This window comes from Lolium perenne, chromosome 4 (assembly GCF_019359855.2).
Source record: "Lolium perenne isolate Kyuss_39 chromosome 4, Kyuss_2.0, whole genome shotgun sequence".
NCBI lineage: Eukaryota > Viridiplantae > Streptophyta > Magnoliopsida > Poales > Poaceae > Lolium > Lolium perenne.
Window position 1 is genome coordinate 391,867,766 of NC_067247.2, and position 17,459 is coordinate 391,885,224.

Consider the following 17,459-nt stretch of genomic DNA (forward strand, 5'->3'; position numbering starts at 1 on the left):
GCTTCGGTCTCCTTCTCTGAAGAAGAGGACTCACCTGTGTGGATGTTTCACCCCTCTGGGGTGTATTCAGTTAAATCTTTCTATGCAATAGTTAATAATGGTGGAATTGTCCCTGTCCATACTCCTGCTATTTGGAAATTGGTGGTTCCTCCTCGTATCCATATCTTCCTGTGGCTCCTCGCAAATAACAAAACCCTTACTAGAGACAACCTGAACAAGCGCTTCCCTGTGGAAGATCGGACATGTTTGTTTTGTTCCGAGTTCGAATCAGTTGAGCACTTATTTTTTAAATGCATTGTTGCGGATCACCTTTGGCAAACTATCTCGACTTTGTTCGGTATCTCTATTGGGTCAGATTTTGAATCTGTGGCTCGGTGGTGGATTAGTAACAACAAGAATTCTGTTTTAAATACTGTTAGTTCTGCTGTATTATGGGCTATTTGGTCTTTACGAAATGACTTATGCTTTCAGGGAAGAAGTTGGCTCGGTCTGGACATGGCTTGGAGCAAGGTGACTGCATGTCTTGGCAGATGGAGGGTTCTCTTCGTGGATGTACGTTTGGAGGAGGTGGACCAGTTGATCTTGAAGATGGAGCAAAGGAGAGGAGACCTGCTAAGGATTATTTGGGAGCCACCTTGAGTGATTTTCGTGTCTAGCTGCTCTCAGTCACTTGGAAGGTCTGGTCAGGTGACCTTGAAGATGGAGTGATAGACAAAAAACTGATCAGGTCGCCTGGGAGCCGACCTTTGAGTGGAAAATGTCTCTAGCTGATGCTGTTCAGTTTTCTTGGCCTTTGAGCTGCTGTAGCTTATGATGCTGCTCTTTTGTTTTCTGAAAATGCTCTGTGGAACCTGTTCTATGTTGTACTGAACGGTTGCATTATTAATGGAACCAGGGGGGGGCGCCCCTTTTCTCTAAAAAAAATGAGGGGTCTAGCGCGTCCCTTGTTAGCCTAGGCTTGAATGACGGAACTTCCTTGAGGGTGGAGCGCAGTCGGAGGTACGGCATCATGGAGCACATGGGCGCGCGTCTGGCCGGTGTTGCGCGGACAATCAGAAAGTTGCCCGAGGGCTTCTCCGATGGGCGGCGCTTGGGCAAACGAAGAGTCGGCAGCATCGTGAAGAGGTTTGCAATTTGACGGAGATTCGTGTTCCTAGGAGATGAACCTGCCGTTGAAGAATATTGCAGCTGCCATGATCAGATCCTGCACGATTTGGAAAGAAATTCATGTAATTGACGTGTGCTTTCCTGTTTTATTTGAAGTGGTGCCAAATCTCTACGCTGGTAAACATAGTTATTGCTTCCTAAGTATAGATTTCCCTGATTGGTATTCAGCTGTTTGTTTTCCCGTGATTGTGGTGATCTCATCATGAATTCCATAATTACCTACTTGTACAAACCACGCAGGTGATTAGATGGTGTTGATTTTTCCAAAGTTCTCTCGATATTTTTGACGGCTCTGATTGCTCCAATGTTTGATATTAAAGTGACCAACCATCCCCAACTCCAATATAATAGTAAAGAAATATACCAGAACGCGGAACTGAATAAAAACCGGAGGGAGTAGTACCCGATCCTAACTCAGAGTAGGATCATCCCAAATATAGTTGTGCAGAGACGATAAAGCAAGATCGGTTTCCGAGTTGTCTGCCGTAACAAGATCGATCGGTCTAATGCCGCGCGATCAAACAGACGCCGGCGTCGGCGCCGCCGGCCGCCACGTTGTGAAGCTCTCGCCGGACATGCTGGCGAACATCCACGGCCGCCTGAGCTTCGTCGACCGCCTCGCCTTCGCGTCGGTCTTCCGCGAGTCCCGCGACGCGTTCAAGCCCGAGGCGCCATGGCTCGTCCTGCCCGGCGGGACCCCGGAGACCGCCACGCTCTTCTCCCTCGCTGACCGCCGCGCCGCCGCCGCGCGCGTCACGAGCCCCGGGATTCGTGGCCATGCCTTCCTCGGCTCCTCCCGTGGGTGGCTCGCCACCGCCGACGAGAGCGGCCGGATGAGCCTTGTCAACCCGGTCAGCGGCGAGCAGCGTGCTCTCCCGGCCATCACCACCATCCCAGGCCTCGAGGAGTACGACGGGGTCTTCGCCTTCCCGCTAAAACCCTTCGTCAGGGGCCCCCCGTACGCCGGCGGCCGCGAGCCGCGCGGGACGTTCACGCTGAAGGCCGAGCAGATGGGCAGCTACCTCTACCGCAAGGTCGTCCTCTCGGACGGTTGCCATGGCGCCGCCATGCTGATCACGGGAGCTATGTTCGGCGTGGCGGCCTTCGCTACTGCCAAAGACGCCGCGTGGAGGCTGGCGCCCTCACGCGACGGCGTCGAGGACGCCATACACTACGACGGCAGGTTCTATTCCGTCACGTACACCGGCGCCGTGGAAGTGTGGGAACATGACCCCTACGCCGGCGTGTTCACGAGCGCCGTGGTCACGCCGAGGCTGGACGACGTGGCCGGCGATCCGCACTACCGCCGCAAGTACCTCGTTGCGGCACTAGGCGGGCGGCTGATGGTCGTGCTCAAGGACTGGAAGGAGACCAAGGACAAGCTTAACAAGATCCGGTGGGCCTGCTCATTCAAGGTGCAGGTCCTCGACGGAGGGCAGTGGAAGAAGACGGACGACATCGGCGACGCCGCACTGTTCATCGGGGCCAACGAGTCTTTGTGCTTGTCGACGAGGGTGCACCCGAAGCTCAAGGCCGGCCACGTCTACTACATCGAGGACGATCTGAGTCACAAGGGTCGCAGCCGCTACGACCACGACTGGTGTGTCGTCCGGGTGTTCTGCCTCAAGGACGGCACGGAGGAGAATGTCGAGGGGCTAGGGATGCACTGGAGCTGGCCACCGCCGGCGTGGTTCACACCATCCATCCCATGATAGGACATTGGCTTTGGCTACTGCACTTTATGTGCATCTCAATCTTATACAAAACGAATCCTACTGCGCTGAGTTGCAAAGATCAACTAGATTCAGGAATTACTCCCTTTGAATTGTATTGTAGCAGCACACGAGTGAGAGACATCATAGAGTTTTGCGTTGTAGATCATTCAGATATTGTTATCTGTTGATGTAATATAGCTTCAATGAACATACTCACAGCGATTTAAACGCAAATAATGCCATGTGATGAATGACAACATGAATAGCCTATACCACCAATTCACTCCGAAACTTTCCTTATCTCAGCTATGTATCGTGCTCACGCCTAACAATCGTCGATCTGCACTACATAAACGAAGTTACAAGAAAAAAACATTCCCCTCCAGGCTTTTCTCACTTCCATCTTATTCAGCCGCCAGGTGGAGAAGACTCAGGAGTATGGCATCTCGATTCTCTTGGCCTTTCAAGGATTTAGTGGTTCGTCTTCCCCAGTCATCTCTTGTGCTTCTGCAGTACCAGTTAGCCATTAGGGAAACTGAATTGATATGTCGACCGGAAAGAATAATGCAGTTTTCATCTCTGCTGGAACAGATCAAAAAGAAAGAGAACATACTCGTTGATAGTTTGTGTAGGTCGGCAACAACCATTAGCCGTCTCTGCAAGATCGCTGCCATGAAGAGGAAGATGGAGCACATGCCAAACATGACGGTGATAGGGAACGCATTCACCTGCAAGGTAATGTTCATAAGTAACCGTTCTCAACCAAAACTTCTTGTGCTGTGCTTGCCAAATAATCCTGACAGATCAGGATCAATTGATACGGGTAAAAGGAAAATACTGTACTTACATTGTACAGCACCACGCAGACAAACAGGTTCAGCGGTATGCGGAAGAAATTCATGATCGTGCTTCTTGCCTCCTCAGGAATATATTGAGACCTCATTTTCATGATAGATGGCCAGAAAATGCCGACACATGACTCAAAGGTACAGAAACCAAGCAGCTGCAGTGAGCCTGCAAACGAGATGCCGTTTCCTTTCAGTGAAGCTGGCACTAGGAGCTGTTGGACATCAGAAGAACGATATCAGATATCTTAGAATGGACTTGAATTTTAAAACATGAACAGTAGCGAACCGTGGTCTTACGCTGGTGGCAACAGGGAGGAAAAGGGTGACGGCTGATACGGAAAACACTATCTGCATATAGCCTTCGACCTTCATTTTCCGGGCCAACAGGCGCGAGGCAATGGAGCTACCCAACATAGATGAGAGCATGAAGGTCGCAAATATGAAGCCATGAGGAATGTCTTCGTCATTTGGGCTCAACGCTGGAGTCCAGAGGAAGACAAAGGTGTACATCGAGCCCTCGAACAATGACTGTATGGCTCCCAGCAACGCAATCTTTTCATCTGATGATGCCATGGACCGTGTTAGAACACCAATTCTAAGTCCCAGTACACAACTGACGTTCTGTTGCAGTCCAAGAATAATGCGCTAAGCATACCTGAAGCAATCGCCTTAGCCGCACCCTTGAACTGAGCGATCAAGTCCTTGCCTTCAGACGAATCTCCATAGTTCTCGCTCCAGGAGGACATTATGATAGCCATGCCTATTGCCAGGAAGCACGCAGCCGCGTCGAAAGGAGCCACGGGACCAAAGCCCAGGTTATCAGCAAGCAGGTTTGCAAACAGCCCAGCGATGATGGCAATCAGCCCGTTTCCGAGAAATATAGCCTTGGAGAAGGTGATCGACAGCCACTGCGGATCATAGCCTCTCTGTGAAGGGAAACATCAAGGTTGCCAGTGTCAATCAACAAGGTAATAAGATAATGCATAATTTGTAAGTGACAAGGATCAGATAGTGTGGTAGATCACGGGCAGCAGGCCACTAAATTGAGTGTCACATGCTGCAGATACTGTGCTGGACCCTTGGATTCTGCTTAGGATGATTGCGCGGGTACACTATTAATACCGACAGCACATGGCCGAATAAAAGGACAAAAATCCCAGTGAGGCCATTCTGAAGAGGTTTATTAAACTGGGCCATGCTTGTTAAATGGCCACCCTCCTGCCAATGGCAAGTCGGCAACCACCTGACCTGATCCACCGACAGAGGGACAAGTGATGGAACAGAGACAGAACATGGTGGATTTAAGCTTGTGCAGCCAGCAAGACTTGAGTCTTGTTCAGATCCTGACAAAGGTGCCGTTTTCCTGGGCAATGTCCCTAATCATAGACCAGATCTTCAGTTTATACTAACACATAGCTCAATTTTAATATGTGGCCTGGAGCATTACTAGTCAAACATCCAGCTTATTATAGTAGTTTATTATACTAACAACAAAGCTAAGGAATATGCAGCATCAAGTAGGATAGACACAATCCTAAGATGACCATTCTAGTACATGCCTGGTAGGTTGAGGAATATCAGTATAATGGATTAAGCTTTGGATTAAAGTTAAAGGCAGCCCATCCCAAAAGCGACAGTGGTGGGAGAGTGGACACTGAAAGAGACAGTAGTGGCGAGCGAGCAGATCTGGGTAAGTTGCGTTCAGTCAGCACAGCAGTAGAGTAGAGTACCTTGTTGTGCTCTGCGACGAGCCATGACTCGAAGGCGGAGAAGAGCAGGGAGGTGGCGACGCCGCCGAGGATGCGGCCGATCATGAGCACCCGGTACTGCGGCGAGTGCTTGGTGATGCAGCTGAGGATGTAGGTGATGCAGTAGGTGACGCAGGCCCGCTTGCGGCCCCTGCGAACCAAGGATTGTTTGTTAGGGCTTACTCGAATTGGGGATCTGCATTGCGGGAGAGGGTGGGGAGGCGGGGCGTACTGCTTGTCGGCGAGCGAGCCTACGATGGTGCCGAAGAGCATGGAGGAGCCGAAGCCGGCGATGAAGAGGCGGCCGATGTCGCCCTTGTCGAAGCCGTACTGGCTGTAGAGGTAGTAGACGTAGGGGCCCTGCAGCCAGTCCCCGGCTGCAAGCACCAATTCAGAAACAAACAAACAAACGCGCCGTCAGTCAGGATTAAACCTCGGTCGGCGGCATTGCGTCCCCGGCGGTTCCAGATCTGAACTCGGCGGCGGACGGGCGGGCGGGCGCACGAGCGCAGGGAATTGGGGAAGGGAAGGGGGGGAATCGAGGAGGGCGGGGCGTACACATCATGAGTGAGTAGACGAGGACGTAGTTGTTCTTGAAGGCGTTGAAGGCGGTGGGGGTGGCGACGCGGTCCTTGCCGCTCTTGCCGAGCTCGAGCCCCGCCACGACGGCGGAGAGCGCGCCGAAGACGACGTAGTAGAAGGCCTCCATGGCCGCCTGAGGAGCCCTGGGATCGGGTCGGGGTCGGGGGTGGAGGGGGATTGGGCGCCGCGCTTGCGCTTGCGCTGCGTCGTGGTTAGCCACTACGGGCCGAGATTTATACGCTCCTTCCTATCTCGGGGAACGAATTACTCTGCTCTGCTGGGTTCGGCCCGCTCCCACGCACGACTGGGTGGTGCGGTGCGGTGCGGTGCGTGGTTGGGTTGGGGGAGTGGAGTGGAGTCGCAGTGAGGTGGTGGAGGGCGAGTGTGCCTGCGCCCAACCTTTGGCAGGGTCGCACTCTCCATACTTCACACCAAATGCCCAACCCAACTATGGTGGTAGGTCCAATTCCTCTCGAAATAAAAATTGTTCAAGCCATTATTTACCGCACCAAGGGAACCTTTGCTAAATAATCTTTACTCGGGTTGGGAGCAAATATCGATCCCTTCACGACATCAAACAAAAGAAGGCAACATCAGATGGTCAATCGTGCTAGATGGAGGTTGTGAGGCCTAGAGGGCACTATTATTCCTAGCCCAGCAACACCATGTTACTAGGGCCGGGAACCTATCACGAGTGCACAAGTTCTTCGTTGGCGGGGGTCTCCATTTGCAACCTCGTCCTGCTAGGATCAACCTCAAGACTCAAGACTCGCCTTGACATCTCCCGTTCTGTCACGAGCCGCCGTTCGTGGTGAGTTTGCGTGCGCTCGTGTGGGTTTCAGCATTATAAAGAAAAGGTGGTATGCCCATCAACTCTTGTTGCTGTTGTTTAATTGGACACCACATATTTAGCTAGCCCCTTGCTTACTTCTGTAAGGTGAGTCCACGATAACAAATTCATATTTTGAAAATTCGATGCTACCAAAGTTGGCATGGCTTCTTGAGACGCGAACCAAACATACCCTAAACTTCACGATATGATAAGCTATTTTTGCGGTAGAGCAAGGTTTCAAAATGTCTCCTCATTCTCAACACTAAACTAGCCGTGAAAATCGAGGTCGACCGTCCAACAGGCTCCAGCGAAATCCGTTTTCTCAAGCTCCAGTGGATTCGGGGTTTTTTTTTTCCTTTTGTATTTTCTTCTTCGAGGTCTGAGCCATAAGATTGGACTCAAACTTGAGCATCTTTAATTTGGATCATTCCAAGAAAACTGAAAAAAGGGGATGACATAATTGCAATATCATGGTATTTGAATCCTGGGGGGTTTGGTTTGTTTGATTTTATCTTTTTTTTTTTTTTTTGAAACGGGAGCTTGTTTGATTTTATCGTGGAATAAGCAGAATATTTCTTCTCCAAGAGGTCTAAATAGATTCCGAGTTCCCTGTGGAATGTAGTAAAAACAGCTAGTATTACAAAAGGTTTTTGTATGAACCAATCATGCAGATCAAATGGCATCTTTTCAAGGATTCTACTCCTCCGAATTGCTACAGGGATCATTTGGATCGGACAGGGCCCCTAAGATGTGGATCGATCAGTCGCCTTGGCACTATTTTCTCTTCCTTGGGGAACAGAGACTTGCTAGTTTCTACTGTACTCCGGAACCCATCACATGAGTAGGAGAGTGTAAACCCTGCCCTCTGCGCCGCTACCTCCCATCTGCCGCCGTGCGACAGGGGGCACGCACAGGATTAATGGATCACACCCACCTAGCTCGTGCGCCGTACGCGGCCGGCCCGGCCGGGAGCGTCGGTGTGTCTGTCGGTGTAGCTAGCGAACGACGACGGAGCAGGACCACTGTACCGTCGGCGCCGCTCCGATCTACCCTCCCCTCCAGCTTGCATGGAGACCGACAAGGATCGAAGCCGAAGCTGCGACGCGAGGCTGGCTGGCACTGGCAGGCGGGTGCGCATTGCTCCGCCTGTTTCTACCTACTCGAACTCCATCGTTTGCTGCACTGTGTGATGGCGTGATCGGATCGCGGTTGTCCTCGGTCCCGGTCCCAAGATGTTCATCTCTGAAGAATCTCAGGGCTCATTTGATTTAAAGGATAGGCAAAGCATAGGAATAGGAAAGGTATGGGATTGGAATGGCATGTCTACTTGAAATCTATAGGAAGATAAAGTTTGTTTGATTGTTGCAAAGAAATTTTTCCATGAGGTATGAGCTAATGTTTTTTTTCTATAGGAATTACACTACAAGATTCCTATAGGAATTTTTCCTATAGGATATGTTCCTATGAATCAAACAACATGTATAGGAATTTTTCCCCTAGGAACCAAATCCTACACAATTCCTATACAAATCCTTTGAATCAAAGGAGCCCTCAGGCTACCGGCGCCGGCCGGTGCTCACCTAGGAGGGACTGGTCCGTCGTGTTTCCCCATTTTTCTAAAGGGCATCTTAGCGGGGCAATGTATTTCAGATGTCCAAATTATCTGTTTGCGTCGTTTGGTGGACGAGAAAATGGTCCGTGTGGCCGTTTGCGTCTGAGGTGCCTCCAGCGAGCGGCTGCATTTTTGTCTACTTATTTTTTTTTCCTCTTTTCCATTTAAACATAGTTTCAAACGTTACACAAACTAACACATAATTGGTACATGGTTTTACACAAACTAACACATAGTTTGGCACATGGTTTACACAAACTAACACATAGTTTGGCACATGGTTTACACAAACTAACACATAGTTAGGCACATGGTTTTACACAAACTAATACATAATTGGGAACATGGTTTACACAAACTAATACATAGTTTGAACCATGGTTGAAACAAATTAAAACATTGAAAAATAAGGAAACCTAACTAGTGTTGGTTTCGTAGGTTCGCTGCCAAGAAAAAACACTCTCGGACACACTCAATCACCCAAACTAGAAATTCCTGGTAATTATAGCCCTGTTGTTCCTTTCGAGGAAAACATCCAAAACCATGTTCCCCGATCCGGTCGACATATAGGAGCTCCCCGGGTCATGGCCCTTCTTGTCTGGCCCCAGCTCCGGCCTGCATATATTAGGGGTGGGTTTATCAGATCGGGGAGCGGTGGTAGAGAAGATAAAAAATGATGGTCCTAAGAAGATAAATAAACAACAGAGGCTAATTAACAACCAATGAAAGCAACAAAGAAGTCAACACAGCTTACTAGAGGCGCCGGGTGATCCTTGTTGAAAGAATCAACAACGCAGGTGATATGTATATCGTCGGATGATGTGAGGGAAGTCAACCGACGAACAACCTTCTTCAACGCGTCTTCAGCCATGTCATCCTTGCAAACCCGAGTCCAATCCGAAGGACCCGAGTAATTCCACATTTGGGAGTCTCTAGCTTGAAGAGGCTGGATGCGCATGCGAGGAAAAAGGCCTTCAATTGAAGACCCAAAAGTTCTTTACCTTCGGTTGTTCGAAGGGACTGTATCTTCTGAACCAAAGGCTCGGTTTCCTCGAGTTCAACATCCGTCAGGGGGAGGTCTCAGGTCTTCAGCTTCTTCACTTCGGCTGAGGCATCGAAAGGGGCAAGCAGAAGGTTCATCCTTGACATAGAACCACTTCTTCCGCCAGTCTTGGACGGAGTCACAAAACCGAAGGTCGAAATAGTTGGCATCACCCCGAGGAGAAATAATGATGCCGTAAACATCTTGGACGGTGATAGCTCCTAAGTGCAGGGGATCACCGTAGTACAATTCGATAAGTATTTGAGTGTCGAACACACTTATATGGCCTTCTATGCAAAGCTAGGATCTATAGTGTGTGTGTGTGTGCGCGCGCGCGTGAAGAGTTTTTTACTATGAAACTACAAGTGCTAAAAATAGAATGCAATGAGTAAAACTAATGCAAGAAGAGTAAAGTGCAGTAAAGTAAAATGAGATGAAGTGAAGTGGGGTAACTCAAGGGAGTAAGTGTTCTAGCAAATTTCTACTTCATTTGTGTAGTTGTCATAATTAGTGAAGCATAAAGATATTATTTTTATTGTTACTTCTAGAGAGGAGCCATAGATAGGTGAAACCATGAGAAAATTCACCCCTAGTGATTGATCCCACGACCAATTAAGAGCAAACAAGACATAAAGTCTAACCATCGTTGTAAGTTTAAAGGCTCTCATAGTTATACCCCCATGCATTAACCATGAATTAATATAATATGCATATCTAAGAATTGGGGCATGATTTATGTCAAGCTCCGGCTATATGTGTGCACTCATATATCAGCACAAAAGATCACCATAGAAGATAACATATACTTGTATTCAACCAACAACAAACTATATAAGAATTGTCATGAACAAGTCAGTACTCAAATATCAACATATAGATACTATAGATCATGAGAAAACAATATATTGCATCATACATCATGTTTGCCAAGAGATTACAAGTGGTAGATGAAGATGGTGTTGTTGTAGATGGTGATGGAGATGATGATATTGTCGAAGATGACAACACCGGAGGGGTGGGGGTGGAGTCCACCGGAAATGATTCCGGCAGCGTTTCCTTCCTCTTATCTCCGTCGGCGGCGGCCTGCTGATTCTGTTTATGTGTTTTTGTTCTCCACCATCGTAGCCCCCAGCTAGTATTGCATGTGCAGACAGTGCAGGAGGAGAGAAGCTGATGTCGTATGGTTGCAGCACCATTAGAGTAGGTCGGGCTTTTTTCTTTCTATGATTCATGAAGATGAAGCTACGTCTCCGGCTTCTAACTAGGTTGGGACGTAGGCAACCGGATTGCGTGAATATGGGTGTAGGGGTATCGCTATGTTAAATAAAAATGATATTAAAAATTTGAAATAACTAAGGCATGTACATATTACCTTGATGCTTACTCGTACAAATTTTCAAGCCAAAATGGATTTTGAAATGTAGATTTCTGTATTTAGTTGAATAGTTAAATTCAATCATTATAGTGTCATTTGGAAATTTTGTCATTTCTGGGTAGGCCAGATACAATCTTATTTTAATTTTTACAAAATTGAAATAGAATTTTCTTTGGCTTTTGAAAGCTAATTTCAGGGACGTAGGGCCTTTTTCTTTGGTCTTGGTCCTTCTCTCTTTAGACAGGATTATTGAGTTTTCTGGGTCGATTGGCCTAGACCAGGGCTTACACTTTGCAAATTTTTGACTAAAATATAAGTTAAAATATGAATATCTAAAATATCAAATACATATAATTTATGAAAAAACTCTTACACGGAGATGGTCAAGCCTGCGAAGAGTTTTTCCTTGATGAGTGATGAAATCCAGGTGCGGTGGCGTTGGAAGCCAAATCATTCTTCATTGATTAAGACAAACAAAATTCAACCTTGATCTAAGAACAACAAATTTGTGACTTGCAGTCATAAGCCCTGACTTGAGTGGGTTTAGATATTTGGCAGTTTTGACTGAATTTCCATCGATCTGGAATGCAATTCCTGCACTATTCTAGAACAAACAAAAGAGCGTCCTGCCATACTTCATTTGCCTGATTAACTAGACGAGCCACACAAGGGAACACCAAAGATACAGGGGGAAGGCAGCAGATAACAAAGATATACTACGTCAGAAGCTTTGACCGCTAGATGTATGCTTAGTTATCAAGTGTTTTGTTCTAAAGTCCCACAGAAAGGTTGAAGTTGCAGTCGTACTAACAGATTCAGTTGGGTAGCATACCAGCATGCATGTTTGTCTGGACCTTTTCAAAAGAAAAAAAAATGCATGTCTGCAAAAATGCCACCAGCGGTAATGCTTAAAACTCCATGCTTGGAATCAGACCCAAATTGATACGAAATTCATACCAATACCTTCATGGACCAAGCAAGGTTATTACAGCCCATAAAAACTTGACTAAAACAATGAAAAATGATAAAAGGAACAAAAACAGAAGATTGGTACCTTCACTTGCACAGCAATAATTCAGAACAAAGAAGAATTATACAGCGTGCACTAGCTGTTTTCTACAGTTCAAACAAAACAGCACAAACAGTACCCGAATCTGGGAAACAACTTTTAACTAGGGAAGAAGTCCCTTAGAAAATACGTAAAAAACAAGGGAATAACAACTACAGGAGTAGAATCTCAATATAAGAATCAGGTAAATATAACACCACATAGAGTAGTTTGCAGTTCATACAGCCCTAACAAAAACTGAAGCAAGTAGAAACCCGATTTGAATTTCATGCATCCCAGCAAATAGAAAAAATAGGAGCCACCGAATCAATCTCGGTCTAGTTGCAATATATATATACATAGATAGGAGTTAGTTTTCAATCAAAGGAGACAACACCCTAGAAAGAATGAGATCGATTCACACTGGATAACCCAACAAACCTACAGAGGTCATAGATAGCAGGTTTTTTCCCAAGGACACATCTAAGCATACATAAGAACTAACCTGAAACATGCGTACATACATAATTAATTCAGATTTGGTCATTATGAGCCACACTACTAAATCTCCATGATAATTTCCTTGGCTGCTTTCATTTCAACTGGCAGGAGCCTAGCAATTAGCTCCTTAAGGGCAGACGGGCAACTGATTTTCAGATGCTTGTAGCCGTCACTTGCCTTCATCGCCTCTAAACTGGAAGGAGAAGCGAGGAACTGTAAACAAGCTTCCTTGAGTCCACTACAGCCATGCTGCTCAGCTAAAGCCAAACTTGTGGCCACCATGTTGGCATCAATATGGCTACATAACTTGTGCACGCAAATCAATTTAAGCCTGCCAATGTTGTACCTGTCCGCTGCCACGAGCAGATGGCCAGCCATCACCACATCTCGACGTGCTTCACCTTGCTTGCTAGCCAACTCAAGAACAGGCAGCGAGTCGGTGTATATGAAGTGCAGCAATGACTTGAACACATCAGCTTCCATGTCACTGATTTCAATAGGACTTCCGGTTTTCTCCTTCATGGTGCCGAGGAGCTCCGCCTTGAATACAGATGACCTAGCAGCCAACACGATCCTATGAGCCAAGAACTCCTCCCCGCCGACATGAAAGGTCACGTCCGCTCCATCCATGCTGTCCAGGAGGTTGCTGAAATGCAGCTGCATGTCGGTTGGAGGGACTAGAACAAACTGATTCCCAACTGTTTCTTCGCTGTGGATATGCTTCTTGACAGTGAGATCACACATGACGCTTAAGCAGTCACCTATCATACACCCTGATTGCTCCAGTTTCTCCCGATCGACATGGTAACCAAAATACGAGTTTTTGGGTCGGGACATCCATGCAAGAAGAAATTCCAGATCAGCTGTTAAGGCCGGTACAGATTTATTACCCATGTCCTGTGTCACTGGCAGTGGTAGACCGTCCTTGCCAAGTACACGAACAGATCTAGCTTCCGCATTCACATTCTTGGCATCAACAGAGTGAAGAAGCAGAAAGATGTAAGCAGCACTGAGTGCGGAGCGGCCGTTGGGGTAATACTTGAGAACCCAGCTGTCACCTGAAACGCTGAAAGGGGGAGAAGCGACGCACTCGCCGTTCTTGAACAGCTCCTTGGCTCTTGAGTATCCATGTACCTTGAACACGAAGGACCTTTCCTCGGATTCAGCAACAATGGCAGCGGAAACCTTGCGCTGATCTGCCATTCCCAAGGTTGGCTCGGTGCCTCGGTGCCTCGGTAGCTAGGATTGCTGAGATGCGGGAGAGGACCGCCGCCTCCGCTTGCCGTCGGCTGCAGGTGCAGGCTTGTAGGAAGGGGAGTGTGGGAACGCGGCGGCGTGAAGCGGCGCTTGAGGTTGAGGTAGGTCACCTGACGAACATTGTTGGGCTTAGGTGGGCTTCAGAGACCAACAGCATAAAATCCCATGTCCTATTGGTTCTCTGAAGCTGAAAGGTCAAAGGTGTACTGCGCCCTCCGCTTATAGCGGGAGGGATGCGGTACTCCGCACAGGGGCTAGTTGTTTTTGGGCAGGCCCATGTAGCGAGCACAGTGAATTTGCCTCAGGTTTTCTTCCATTTAGCTGGTTTTCTCCGGTTTTCTCTGTTTTTTCTTCCGGTTTTCTGATTTTCTGTCAGCTTTTTTTTGAAGTTTTCTTCAAACCTTAACTTTTTTAAACTTCCAATTTTTAAATTTTTTGAACTTATTTTAATCCGGACATAATTCTGATTTGAACTTTTTTCAAATCTGAACTATTTGTATATTTGAATTTTTTTTCGAAATTTTTCAGATTATAAAATTGTTCAATTTTAAAATTTGTTCAAAATTGAAATTTGTTCAGCTTTGATTTTTTTTGAATTGAAATTTATTCGCTTTTGAAATTTGTTCAAACTTAAAATTTGTTCAGATTTTAAATTTATTCAAAATTGAAATTGAAATTTGTTTGGATTTAAAATTTGTTCATAATTGAAATTCGTCTCTTTGGAGAAATTCAGATTTGAAAATTGTTTTAATTTGTAAAACATCAAATTTTAATAAACGTTCCGGTTAAAGAAAAGTTCATTTTTGGAAAATTGTTCAAAGTTGAAAATTGTGTAGTTTTTAAAATTGTTCAAATTTGAAAATCGTTCAAATTTTAAAGTTGTTCAAATTCAAAAATATATTAAATTTAAAATTGTTCAAATTCGAAAATTGTTCAAATTTTAAATTGTTCAAATTCGAAAATCGTTTACATTGTAAATTGTTCAAATTCAAAATCGTTCAAATTCCAAATTGTTTAAATTCGAAAATAATTTAAATTCAAAAATTGTTCAATTTAAAAAAAATATTCAATGTTGAAAGTTATTCAATTTTTGAAGAAACATTATATGCACGTGCAGCAGGCCTGCAGCTGACCAAGACGTGAGCACATAGGATTCCCGAAGCGATACAATCTTGATGGCATGTTAAATGGGCCGAGCCAATCGTATTCCCACGATTGGTATCCCCACGCGGCGTCGGTCGTAACCATCGCTTAAAGCGATGATTAGGAGCTCCTGGTGTACCGTCACGGTTGGCACTGTTCATTTTTTTTCTGCGTCTTATAGGGATTTAACATACCCCATGCAGACTAATATGGGGCAAATCCTATACATCGACCAGGTCGGTGGCTACCGGCCAGCGCACACCCCCTGGTCGGGTATGGGCTAGGCCCATTTATGTCTGTTTAGTCTGTAGTAGTTCGTTTTTCCTTTTTTTTTCTGGTTTCTTTTTATGTTTTCTTTTCTTTTTTCTGTTTTCGGTTTTGTTTATATTTTTCAGATTCGAAAATTTTAGTTTTTAAAAAATTGTTCAAATTGAGAAAATATTTAAATTCAAAAATGTTCAAATTTAAAACCGTTCAAATCTGAAAACTATTCAAATTTGAAAACCGTTCAAACCTAAAAACCGTTCAAATCTGAAAACCGTTTAAATTTGAAAACCGTTCGAACGTGAAAAATGTTAAATTTTTTTAAAAATGTTCATATTCCAAAATTTTCAAATTTTGAACAAAAAATAAAAAAATGTTAAAATTTAAAAATTGTTCAAATTTTGAAAAAAAAATCTAAAAACATGTTTCAAATTCGAATTTTTTTCAAATTTTGAAAATATTTAAATTTCAGAAAAAACTAAATTTGAAAACTCCAGATTTTGAAAATCGGTTTTATAAAGAATCAGCTTTTAAAAAACGTAAAGAGAAAAATCGAATAGAAAAAAACGAAATACAAGAAGCTAACTGGGAATGTTGGGCCGGCCCAATAACCCGCCTGGGGGGTGTGCGACCCTTGGTCCGCGCCGACCAGGTCGGCATACAGCACCCCCCTAATATGGTACCTCAACTATTTATATATCATGCACTAGAGAGAGAAATGACAGGGCATAGGAGTCATATACTTGCTTTCTTGGACAGAACAAAGAGGGATTATATATCATGCACTTGTTGTCTTCTACAATGTGGAGGTCATTCGAACTTATGCAGTCCAAGAGCTATACAACAAAATAATGGCGGATACAGGGATATACCTTTTAACTAGGAAAGAAGAACTAGAGGAGTGCAACCTGAAAACAAGAAAACAAGTACAATGGAGCTTAACATCGTAGAACAGTTGGTGACGCATTAGAAACTATAACAAAATAAGCAATCAAAAACGTGCACCCAGCACTCATGCATCTCAGCAAATAGAAAACACAAGAGCGACGTCCCACTAGTAGGAAAAGCTTCATCAGCGGCGCACGAAAACATGATTCTGTGGCGCACGGTCGGTGCGCCACAGAAACTTCGCCACAAAAATAGGGTTTCTGTGGCGCACCGTACCATGCGCCACAGAATTAAGGTGTTCTGTGGCGCATATGATCCGGCTACGCCACAGAAATAGGCGCGCCACTGAATTCTATTTTGGTGCGCCACAGAACAATGTACAGGTATACTCGATTTTGTGCTCCCTGGTGTATTATACATGTTTTATACAGGTTTTGTACACAGTATACAGGTATAATATAGACAGATATAATATGGACACATATAACATAGCAACATTATACATCATCATCACAGTACTTAGAGCCCGATCGAGATACATATATAGTGGCAAGTGTCAAATGTTTTGCATACAACTCTTAATTCATACAAATTTCACAATTTCGAGATACAAAGTAGTCTTTCCTCCTTTGCTCCCTCCTCTCTACCCACCAGGCTCGCTTGCATCGGGATCTTCATCCGGTTCCTACTATGATTAAAATGGAAGAAAGTGAGACCAACAAGTCCGATGCACAAGAGAAATGGAATAAATGCCTTATACATTGTTGGTCAACACAAATATTAACATTCAGGGATGGCGTAAGTGAGACCAAATCCGATGCACAAGAGATAGATATTTGTGCTATCTTACCAGGCTCACTTACGCCACCCCCGAGTGTACGAGTGACCAAACATTTTAATCATCGGCATTTTGAAAATACCAAAGAAAATGGAATGACAAAATGAAATAAGTGCCTCATACATTGTTGGTCAACACAAATACCATGGGCAGAAACCATAGTTGCAGTATACGCCGCAGTATACTTTGCAGAAGAGCCCCCTTTTCCCGGCCGTCGTTCCGTGAACGGGTCCTTGACGAGACAACAACGCCGATCTGCCTCTCCGGCGCAGAACCACGGCAGTCCCAGCTGCCTCCCTTGTGGCCGCGTCTCCTGCGCTCTTCTCCATGGCCGGACCACGATTTGACTCACCGGGGGAATAATGATAATCGCCATCACCACTATCGCCAGACTCCACAGGTGCATAGCAGTTTGCAGCAGATGCCACTTTTCTTCCCTCGCCGTGCAGTGAACGAGTCCTTGATGCAAAGACCGTGCCGGCCTGCCCAGCATTATGCTGGCCCGTGTTGCCGCGCTTCAGGCCGTGTGTCCCGCGCCCTGCACTGTTCGCCTTCTTGCCCGGTGAACCAATAGACTGATCGTTGGAATAAGGAAACCG

The 17,459-nt window shown here is 45.8% G+C and overlaps 3 protein-coding genes across 3 annotated transcripts in view; 1 reads left to right on the forward strand and 2 right to left on the reverse strand.

Moving 5' to 3' along the window:
- The first annotated feature begins 1,673 nt into the window (after window positions 1–1,673).
- Window positions 1,674–2,879, forward strand: LOC127348193 (uncharacterized). Its single transcript, XM_051374281.1, has one exon. It carries the CDS (start codon window positions 1,674–1,676, stop codon window positions 2,877–2,879), a length of 1,206 nt encoding a protein of 401 aa, XP_051230241.1.
- Window positions 2,880–3,019: 140 nt separating this feature from the next.
- The window catches only part of LOC127297509 (uncharacterized), a 180,658-nt gene continuing 166,218 nt past the window's right edge, over window positions 3,020–17,459 (reverse strand). The window contains exons 2-9 of the mRNA XM_051327833.2: window positions 6,037–6,207; window positions 5,711–5,855; window positions 5,461–5,629; window positions 4,386–4,656; window positions 4,028–4,290; window positions 3,730–3,942; window positions 3,496–3,610; window positions 3,020–3,389 (exon numbers count right to left, since the gene is read on the reverse strand). Coding sequence (XP_051183793.1) covers window positions 3,346–3,389; window positions 3,496–3,610; window positions 3,730–3,942; window positions 4,028–4,290; window positions 4,386–4,656; window positions 5,461–5,629; window positions 5,711–5,855; window positions 6,037–6,187 — 1,371 coding nt within the window. The 5' untranslated portion in view covers window positions 6,188–6,207 and the 3' untranslated portion in view covers window positions 3,020–3,345. The remainder of the gene's footprint in view (window positions 3,390–3,495; window positions 3,611–3,729; window positions 3,943–4,027; window positions 4,291–4,385; window positions 4,657–5,460; window positions 5,630–5,710; window positions 5,856–6,036; window positions 6,208–17,459) is intronic.
- On the reverse strand, window positions 12,285–13,871 carry LOC127297510 (BTB/POZ and MATH domain-containing protein 1). The gene has a single exon (XM_051327834.2). It carries the CDS (start codon window positions 13,671–13,673, stop codon window positions 12,531–12,533), a length of 1,143 nt encoding a protein of 380 aa, XP_051183794.1. The 5' UTR covers window positions 13,674–13,871; the 3' UTR covers window positions 12,285–12,530.